Source organism: Adiantum capillus-veneris, chromosome 8, assembly GCF_014529385.1.
Source record: "Adiantum capillus-veneris isolate H3 chromosome 8, ASM1452938v2, whole genome shotgun sequence".
Lineage (NCBI taxonomy): Eukaryota > Viridiplantae > Streptophyta > Polypodiopsida > Polypodiales > Pteridaceae > Adiantum > Adiantum capillus-veneris.
The window spans coordinates 29,163,759-29,174,382 of record NC_140938.1 but is presented as its reverse complement, the minus strand read 5'-3'; the positions used below and the strand labels follow the sequence as shown (position 1 = coordinate 29,174,382).

Below are 10,624 nucleotides of genomic sequence, written 5' to 3'. Positions count from 1 at the left end.
CACCCAGTTCCTCGACACTTTGCATGTATATATATGAACACACTATACCTTTGGTACACAACCTCGTGCATACTCCCATTCTTTGTCAGTGATGTCCTCTCCGCGTGCCTTTGCTTCTGTCATTCTCTCATGGATCCACTCAGTAGTAATGATATATATATATATATATATATATATATATATATATATATATATATATATATATATATATATATATATATATATATGGAACTAATACATAGTATTCATTTTCCTTGATTTTATCTTTGTAATTGATTGTATAAATTTTTCTCCTGTATAGTGCCTTTCATTTAACTCTATGTGGTCAAAGGGGCGACACTTTCGTACATGCCATATTTCCTAAATCAATCTCAACGAGGATGATTACCACGATGATGATGCTGAGATGGAAGATGACGAGTTCGAGGATGATGATGTCGACAGATCCACAAACGACAATTAAATTTCTCTCTTTAGTGATTTAGGAGCCATGGACTTGGACTTAGATCAAGCTACTTGTAGAGATCTTTTAAAAGATGATTTATAAACATTTGTATATTTTATTCTTTTTTTTTTTTGGTTGTGTCGTCCATTCATAGCTCTCTCTCTCTCTCATTCATTTTGTCAAGCATGCCTCCTCCCATTTGAAAGAGAACGAGGAAAGTTCTTGCAAAAGTGCCAGCCACTTGCACATTGTCGTAAGATAGAGCTTGAAGAAACTAACATAGGTGCTACCATCTGGTAAAATGTGGACACACTTCGATCTATCATGATGAAAATTGAAAAAAGTGGGCTCCAAAGGGGCACTGAGCAGACAACATCAAGATTATCTTCAAAGCGAAGACGCTTTGTTGAATGAGGGGCTTTCAGGTTCATCATAAAAGCGGGATGAAATGGTTGCCTCAATTTGTGAGAGCCAATCCAAAACATGATGGATGGATGTCGTGAAGGTCATTCCTGTGGACATATACGAAGTTTGAGGAAATAGTGCCCATGCCTCGGCAGAAGATATCGTCTATGTCTGGCTTCTCATCTCTGGCGGTGCTTGCATTACATGGAGGCGCATACATAACTCTAGGATGGAGATTCCTCTTTGTAGTTTCATGTTTATCCACATAGCCATTGTTTCATGTTTTAATATCTTTTTAAAAAAAATTAATAATGTTCTTTAATTTTCATTCACAAGCAGAACAAAGGAAAATACCAAAATCTGAATGTTTAAGCGCTAAATCAACGTTCGGTAATAAACGCATCAATTTCAGCGATAATATAGTGGTAATATTTGAGATATAAAAAAATATCCTCCTGTCTCCCTATCTCTTCTTTGGCCAACCCATCTTTTACTCTCTCTACAAAACACGGTAAAAGATCGCGTAAACGTTTTGAGATTCTCATAGTGAAGTTTGAGCTTCAAAATGTTGATGTCTCATTGCTCAACTGGAGATCTCTTTTATTGGGTGAATGTAGCTTTATGGATGTGCCTTAGGTGTACTCTATTATGGCAAATATGGATGGAAAGGAAAAAAGCTTTATTTGGTCTTGCTCATTTTCCATTTGATGTGTCATTGTCTATCAGTTTCCTTGGAGTTTTGAAAGAGGTTTATGGTATGGTCTATGGAGCATCAAGCATGGAGGTCAAAGATCCTCAAAAAGCCCTTCGATGGCAAAGATGAAGGAATGTAATATTCTCCCCATATGAACCCTCAAAGATGTATTTGATTCTAAAGTATTGCTCACTTCTCTCCTTATTAAATTTTTCTTTGTATTTCCACCCCCTTTTGGGCTACTCTCTCTATATGACCCCTATCGTGCCATAGGGTGATTGTATTTTTCTCTTACTTTCAATTAATTTAAAGCTGTTCTTCAAAAACAAGAGACCAAGTTTGAGCTATAGAGAGAATCCTGCAGAGACATGACCAATGGTACAACTTACAATGTGTGAGAATTTAGAGGGTTGAGAGCAATGCTCTAAATAAACTTATTTCCAAGAACTTAAGAAAACCTATAAGTGCAAAAACTAAGAAGTTTTTGGCTTAATTTTGAAAGATTTTAGTAGGTTTTTTCCACCTCCAAAGTTTACTTTTAAGGTAAAATTTAAAATTTGAAGGTGGGATTACACAAAACCTAGGTTTTATTCGGGCACTCGTAGAGAGAGAGAGAGAGAGAGAGAGAGAGAGAGAGAGAGAGAGAGAGAGAGAGAGAATACTCACGTGGAAGCACCACCATGTGGAATGTTAAAAAAGTGTATCTAGTAGTTGTAACCATAGGCGATTGATGCACATATTTCTTGGAAAAGGACGTCTTGCCATCTTTGTCCCTCTTAGAGGCTGCTTTTGTCGTTTTGTGGGGATCCGCTGTCTAGACTTGAGAGAGAGAGAGAGAGAGAGAGAGAGAGTGTTTGTGTGTGTGTTTGGATTTGTGGTTTGGAGCTTTAGAAATTGGCGTTGTTGTGGGGACAGCAGAAGCCAACACAAAGAAATCCAAGAAAATTGTAGCCTAGGCCTAGAAAGGAAGCCTCATGCGGGCCCTTTTGTGTGTTTTATGGTAGGCCTCGTGAGGGCATTGGGTGGTGGCGACTTGCCCAATGCCGAGCTCGTGCAACAAAATAAGAGCACACTGCACTTCCACGTCATTCTTGGGTTTGTTTTGTGAAAGTGTCCCCCTCTCTCTCTCTCTCTCTCACACACACACACACACACACACACAATCTCTGGCCCCTCCGCTGCACAACCACCTGCATAAAGTAGACCCACAACATCCAGCTTGTTGCCTCACATCCATCTTCACTGATCTCCAGTCCAGCATATCGTTGAGCCTATTGTTGATATCTCAGGTATCATTTCCCCGTATTCCTCAAAATCCATGAGTATGCTTCACAGCAGAACTGATGTGGATTGAGTCTTTCAACTGCATTTTGGGAGCAAAATTAGATCTTGAAGCTTGTGCGAGCTGGGCAAATGTAGGGTGTGAGCATACTAGAGCCCAATGTGACTGTGAATCTCAGTTCAATGGCGCCTATTTTATGTGTCCTGCAGTGGTTGATGTTTGTTCAAATTGCCGGCGCCATGTGCCAAGTAAGCACATGTCCGATGCCATAGATTATTCTTTAGGGATCGTTACTGGCCTAATGGGGAGTTAAGAATGGAGTCAACACACAATGAAGTAGGCAGCTCCCAACTTAATGATGTCGATGCAAGGTCACTTGGAAATCGAAGAAGTTAAAGCAGGCTTGGTGATCTTGACACTTGATCATGTGCAGCACACAGTCCCGGAATTTTTGTGGTTTACTTCTTTTCCTTTGCAAATTTCTGTGCTTTTGCCATAAGAGATGATAATGTGCGAAGCTTTTCCTGAGATAACTCTTATACCTGGTCTTATCAATGCTGATCTGCTATATTTATAGAGTAAATAACTCTTCCTGGTGCCAGCCTTATCAAGGCCCAAGGGTGATCTGCGGAACATATACCTATGCATATTGCTGTGGTGAAAGGATAATTGGTGATCACTAAGCTGGATAGCCTAGGTTAGCTCTATCGTACTGGTTCGGTTCGGTTATTTCACATGCATTAGAGTGCAGTTCAGGTCAGTTTTATTTTTTGGGTCCTCTTCTCGATCTGTAGATAATCCTTGCTGCAGGGAATGCACCACACAATGTACTAGAAAAATAAAAGCTATTGTACAACTCTCAGATGAATGAGCATAATGATGTAGAGGAGGACCTCTGATGGCTTGTAGGAAGACTATGCATGTGCCCGCTTTAATTGGCATGTGCTGATGTTATCAAGGCGCACACTGTCATCATGAGGCCTTGAAGCCCCCAAAAACGTTAGTAATGTGCTGAGGTAATGGTTGTAAGGAGGCACATCATCAGTATGCTGGACAGCTGAAAATATTATGTGTGAGTGTGAATGCCGCATCATTGCTCACTCGACTATCAAATAACTATTAGACCGCTGGTCCTTTAAGGTTGTAGAAGCTGATGTGGGTTTCTTTTTGGGCCCGACGCGCTTCTCTTAAACTGCAGACCATACCCTATTTGTACGGTTAGCATTTGCCAGAACTCTCACTGAAAAGTATCATGTCCTCGGCAGTTTTAAGAGGAGTGCTGCAACATGAGCGAGGAATATGCAGGATCTGATGAGCCATAACATGACTTGCAAGGTGCAGATGAGAAAAACGAGATTGAACTAGTAATTCACAAGAAGCTTTGATTGTGGGAATGCTTTCTTCAGTGCTCTAGTAGTGACAAGAATGGCCATTTTCAGGCAGACTTGAACCATGTCTGCGATGCGATGCGATGCTCATCATTCCATATATAGTGATAGTGCTAGGATTGCAATTGCTTTCTGGTTGATTGCTTCTTGTCACCATACCAACGTAGCTTCTCTTAGGTGGGAAGGATGGTAAGTAACTGTGTTGCAGAAAACGGTCCCCCCAGCCGCAGGAAACACATTTCTGGCGGGGGAGCACATTTCCAGCTGCCTCGAAACGCTTTGAAACGGCGCCTGTTTTGCCCCTAAAAAAAGCCAAGCTGACGTTAGATTATTAAAAGAAAATTAAACCTCCCTCTTTGAGGGTGTTTGAACCGCCTTCTTTCAACGTGTTTGAACCGGGCACCCATCTTTGAAAACTGAGCCCTCTTATCCAAATCGAATGCTAAAACCTGAGAAACAAGGAACTGTTTCTCTGCAAACACACAGAGAGCTCCACAACTTTGCAGAATTCTCTCCTCGGCATGATCGCAGGCGAGGGAAGGTGCCATCTATGCGTGTTAATGAAAGAGGAAGACTCTACGGCCGCGAGCTCTTGTTTTTGCTTTCTCGCGAGCTCAAATTGTTATGATTCTCTGTGGTTGGCTACTCTCAAATGGGTGAGCCCCCACAGTTTCCTTGTCCTGTCGAATGCTGTTTCATGTTCTTATAGGCAGGTTGAACAACACAGGTAAGTAAGATCTTGGGGAAAGCACGGATTTTGTTGTGTGTTCTAGTCCTCTTATTCAATATTTATGATATGATTCTAGGAGGACTAGTAGGTTAGATATCATAGTTTTAAGCAAAGACTAATGGACATTGCTTTGTTGTTTGTTGATGTAAGGAAGTTTACTAGGGGCCAGGGTGTAGATTCTACGTCAGAGAGGACGTTGCGGGCAGGAGGGTACTTGCAGTGATGACAGACAGGACTTGGGATGCAGGTAAGGAGCTATATTTACCTATAATGAATGAATTATGTGCACTACTATTATTCAACACACAGACACATGTCACAAACTCTCTCTCTCTCTCTCTCTCTCTCTCTCTCTCTCTCTCTCTCTCTCTCTCTCCCCCTCCCACAAAACGACAAAAGAAGCCCCCAACAGGGGCCAAGGCGTCCTTTTCCAAGAAGTATGTGTGTCAATCACCTATGGTTACAACTACTACCTAGATAGCCTTTTTGACATTCCACAATGCACATGTGCTTCCACATAAGTTGATCTCTCTCTCTCTCTCTCTCTCTCTCTCTCTCTCTCTCTCTCTCTCTTACACACACACATGACATTGTACCATTAGTCATGCCTCTGCAAGATTCTCTCTCTAGCTGGAACTTGGTCTAGCTCAAAGAACTATTTGGTTAGAAATCCTCGCCCCCCCCCTCTCTTGCTCAAAGAACTGTTTGGTTAGAAATCCTCCCCCCCCCCCCCCCCCCCCCCCCCTCTCTCTCTCTCTCTCTCTCACACACACACACACAGTTTTGAGTCGCCCCCAGCTCACCGTCCACACATCCCAACAGCACAATCCCTTCAAAGTTCAATCACCTCAAAATTAACGCATCCACTGCTGAGATGCAAGCACTTGCGATTTTTTAGTAATCCAATACCCCTGCACTTCAACGCTACATACAAACATTCTCTTGCTTTCCATTTCTATGATTACCTTAAATCCTTTCAACTCAGCTCCTTCACATCATAAGCATCTCCCATCATTTTAAATCCTTTTAACTCACCTCCTTGAAGGCATTAAGCATCTCCTATCATTTTATATCTTTTTAACTCGGCTCCTTAACATAAAGCATCTCCATCTCCCAACATTTTCTTTCTTGGTGTGTGGTTCAAATACTAGCAAGGATATGATCGCCCCCCCCCCCCTCTCTCTCTCTCTCTCACATATCTTGAAGTATATTGCATATTTTATAGTAAAGTGGAATGACGGCAAAATACCTTGTCTTGTCTTCTCAGATTGAACGGCCAAGCTTCCTTCCTTCCTTGCTTTCTTGTACACACACAAAGCTCCACTTTTGCTGCCCCTTGTTCAACTTTCACTCTTCAACAAAATATTCTCCAAATGCCTTGTCCTCTCTCCTTCCCTGTCCCTATTTAAAGGCTGGCGTACCATGTATGACTGCAAAGAAAATTGCACTGGCTTATTTCTCCTTCTACCTTCCCAACACGAATAGCCCACATTGAGAGAGTAGGGTGAGTGTGTGTATCCAAGTAAAGCTCCCAAGCTCAATACCTGTCTACAACAAGTCCACATTGAGTGCGTGGATGTGCATGTGCATGTGCTTGTGCAAGTGTGTGTGTGTGTGTGTGTGTATGTGTGTGTGCACGCATCAGTGCACACGCGCATCTCCAAGGAAAGCCCCAAAGCTCATACAATGCCTTCTCTTGTGGCTTCTCCTCTCCCCTTTCCCCACGTTGCACCCTCAAAGCCCCCTTTTTTAGAGGACTTGTATGCAAATTACTTCACACCCACAACTCCCTCTCTCCCCACTGCCTACATTTGGCCAGAGCACGACCGACCTTCTTCCACTCCCGATGATATTGAGCCGTCACAAGCAACAGACATACCTGTCATCAACATGGCCGATGATGACCACACTCTGAAGAGTGGCCTTGCAAATGCCTGTGAACAATGGGGTGTTTTCTACATCATGAACCATGGTGTGCCTCTTGACCTCCTGGAGAGCGTCAGGCAGAAAGGACTTGAGCTGTTCTCTCTCCCTCTTAACACCAAAATGAGGGCACTTCGGAAAGAAGGGTCATTTGAAGGCTTCGGGAAGGCGATGATCAGCAAGTTTTTTGATAGGCTAATGTGGTCTGAGGGGTTCACAATGATGGGTCATCCTACTTCCTCCATTGCCGATACAACCAGCAAGCTCTCTCTAGGCAGCGAAAATAAATTCAGGTAAAATTGTAGGGACATGTCGTTGGCAATGCTTTTCAAGTGATATCCATTGCACATAACAAGCGATTATCTTCAACCATGTGTATATACACATTCACAAAGTCTTCCACAAAATGTCATTAACTGAAAGAGATCTAGAAGAAATCAAAAGCCTGGAAATGCATACCTTCATAGATATGAAATGATGTGTGCATGTTGTGTCGCGTGCAGGGAGGTGTTTGAGGAGTACGACCGAGCGACGCAAAAGGTGGCGGCAAGGCTGATGAGGGCCGTCTTGGAAGGGCTAGGGGTGGAAATGGAGGGGTTCAAAGAGAGGCAGTACGATGTGGAGGGAGAAGCACAAAGTGCGTTGCAGCTCAACTACTACGCTCCGTGTCCCCAGGCGCACATGACCATGGGCCTTCCGGCGCACACAGACTCCACCTGCCTCACGTTGCTGCATCAGGGCCTAGTTCCAGGGTTGGAGGTATTGCGTCCCGGCCGCCCATGGATGTTGGTACCTCCACTCAGCCCCTCCGCCCTAGTCGTCAATGTAGGCGACATGCTGCAGGTCTGGCGCTCTCTCTCTCTCTCTTTGAGACTCTCTCTCTCTCTCTCTGTCGTATGATAAGTTTTGAGTTCGATCCCCTCGCCCCCACCCCACAATACGCCCTGTGGAGCCCCTACTCTTCTCAGCATAACATGGACGAGAACTTATGGCAACTTTAAAATGACTTTCTATCACACTTTTATGTAATCATTCAAAATTTGGGGCTCTTTCTAATACATTCACGAAAAATATATGTCTCCACGCAGGATTGTGAATATTACATAAAGTTTTTGAAGCGTATAAACAACAACCTTATTTTGCATAATAGAGCTCCATATTGCAAATTTTAAGCACTCAAAACTAAATTATTGAAGTGGATTTCAGGTTCTTAGCAATGGCAGATACAAAAGCATCATGCATAGGGCCATTGCCAACAAGAGAAGAGAGAGACTCTCCATAGTGTCTTTGTGCTTCCCACCGATGAACGCTACTATTGCTCCTGCCGAAGAGGTTCTCAATTGCTCACAAGACCGGCAACCTCTCTACAAGTCATTCAAATGGGGAGAATATATGCACGCCAAAAGCAAATATTTCATGGGTGCCCTAGACCATTTCAAATACCAGCAACCTTTAGATGGCATATCTTTAGCTCAAGTTAGCTAAAGGACCAAATGCAAACAGTGATGAACCTTGACTAGAGCAAATGACCAAGAAGACAATCTAGACCATTTCAAACATCAGCAGCCTTTAGATGACATATCTTTAGCTCAAGTTAGTTGAAGGACCATACGTAAATGGTGTTAAACCACGACTCGAGTAAATGTCCAAGAAGGCTTCTCTTACAATCTACTAACCAGCCTTGTAGGAAGACTACTTGTTAGAATTTCCTACTAACCATTGTAACACCATTGCATTGTCTAGCCGATTGACAATTGAAAAGGGAAAACGGAAGTTTTGCAACATACACAGCTTATGAACTTTTCAGGTGCTTGGACCATTGAAAAGCCATACCCTTACTTGTTTCCATATCTATGTGCCTTTCAATTTACATTCCTACTACATTGGATGCTGAAAAAGTGTCCCAACTATAAAAGTGCTTTTAGGAGACAAGGTCCCATTTAAATATCTATTAGTAATATAGAAAGATGTATTCTCTATCTAAAATGGAGACAGCAGTGAATCACAATGTTAGTAACGAATTCAAAAGCTACAGAAGTTGACATAATTGTAGGTTAACTACTTATGTAAAAAACAAAATTTCAAAAGTTTTACAATGTAAACGTGAGGTTGTGATCCTCATTTGAAAGGATCTATCCAAACAAATATAGCATCCAATGTTGTTGGCATTCTCGGCCTCTTCTGATATTCATTCTCGAAAGCGAGTGCATCCCTTTTGATTCCCACTACTAAAGCACTTCCAGAATCAACGCTTCTTACTACTTGCACCTCTCTCTAGCACATAGAAATCTTTGCACCATGGTTAAATCTTAATTGTATATTTGTAGAGCATCATCAGTCTCAACGATAAAGCAAACATGAGACATGCTTTCTATTTAAAACTTATCTTTCATGTTCTCTAAAATCTAGCATGGTATCAAAGCAGAAGTGGTCCAATTCATTATTCTCTACCTTTTTGCTTCATTGAAATCATGAAGCTTTATTCATTGTTTTTTCATTTGGAAATTCTCACAGCATGTGAGTGTTATATTATTAAACTGAAAAAACTACATCATACCCTCAAGCAAGACTGGCAATGATAGACAACATCCCATAAACAGTGATCGAAACAGATTCGAGGAGCCACCCTACCGTGAGAGTTCTACACAACTACAGTAGGGATACTCATTTTTTCCTTTTCTTCTTCTTTATCAAACTGATTGCTCGATGCGACTCTAAGACACACACCAAGGATGCTTTATTGTTTTATACACATAATCATTTTATGTGCAGGAGATCATATTAGCCAATACAATGGTCCATTTTGACAATGACTGGCAGTATTTTTATTTTTATATTCAATTATGAAATATTATTTCTTTTATCTCTCTCAACACTCACACACACTTACATCCTCATTATTTCTCTCCTTTCTTTGCTCTCAAGAGGCTCCACAAGCAAGTGTCACCACCTTCCATCACCATTTGTGTCCTCTTTTGGGTTTTTGTGTCCTCAAGAGGCATCTCCCTCACGGCTTCTCTCCTTGGTTATGTACAAACGACGACCTATCTATGGCCATGTGCACGTAAGCTAGAGCTAGGCTTAGACTTCTCAAATATCGGCACTTTCAATAGAAAATTACAAGATTTCTTGCAAGCTACCTTCTCTCAAGCACCTTTCATGGATATCTTTATAGAGACTTTTAAAACCCTCTAATAAGCTTTTCAATATTGAGGCTTCATTTTGTAAGTAAAGCCTATCATGGCTACTTTAGGGGTCTCCCAATATGAATTCACCATTGATAAATCCTCATGGATAGAGTTTTCTTTGTTGAAAACAAAAATGTAGCATCTACGATGAAAGGTGTATGGAAGACTACAACACAATAAGAGCCAGAGCATATTTGAACCGATCTAGATCGACACTTATATTGGATTGAAAAGAAGGAATCTGCACTTGCTCTCATCAGTCATGGTCTACCCGATAACCTACTCCATCATTTAAATCTTACCAAGATGAAAAAGGTGGTTTGGGCATCTCTTGTATTAACTTTCGATGATAACATTAATCACTCAATGCTACTTCTCAACTGTAGCTCTATAGTGTTACATACAAGCTACATATACAATGAAAAACACTTTCAAGTACCAAGCCTTTTTTTCCAACAATTGGCTACCCTAAAGTGTTCTCTAGATGCCGATGATAAGAAGGCATTACTTCTTACTAGCCTTGCAAACGAAGACGGGTTTGTTGAAATTGTCATTGCACTCAAGGTGGG

General features: G+C 41.7%; 1 protein-coding gene and 1 long non-coding RNA gene across 2 annotated transcripts; one reads left to right on the top strand and one right to left on the bottom strand.

Moving 5' to 3' along the window:
* Window positions 1–3,631: 3,631 nt before the first annotated feature.
* Window positions 3,632–6,329, bottom strand: LOC147451873 (uncharacterized). The gene is made up of 2 exons (XR_015188844.1): window positions 6,194–6,329; window positions 3,632–4,516 (listed from the first exon to the last, which is right to left on the bottom strand). It is a non-coding gene; the product is annotated as an uncharacterized LOC147451873 (long non-coding RNA).
* Window positions 6,330–6,630: 301 nt separating this feature from the next.
* Window positions 6,631–8,971, top strand: LOC147451872 (gibberellin 3-beta-dioxygenase 1-like). Its single transcript, XM_086517757.1, has 3 exons — window positions 6,631–7,160; window positions 7,371–7,710; window positions 8,074–8,971. The coding sequence occupies exons 1-3, from the start codon at window positions 6,631–6,633 to the stop codon at window positions 8,350–8,352; spliced, it is 1,149 nt and encodes a 382-aa protein (XP_086373883.1). The 3' UTR covers window positions 8,353–8,971.
* Window positions 8,972–10,624: the final 1,653 nt, after the last annotated feature.

Excerpts from the sequence above, each read along its gene's own strand:
- LOC147451872 (XM_086517757.1), top strand. The coding sequence starts at position 6,631 with ATGCCTTCTCTTGTGGCTTCTCCTCTCCCCTTTCCCCACGTTGCACCC. Across the intron at positions 7,161-7,370 it reads GGCAGCGAAAATAAATTCAG|GGAGGTGTTTGAGGAGTACG; the intron begins GTAAAATTGTAG and ends TGTCGCGTGCAG. Across the intron at positions 7,711-8,073 it reads ATGTAGGCGACATGCTGCAG|GTTCTTAGCAATGGCAGATA; the intron begins GTCTGGCGCTCT and ends AGTGGATTTCAG.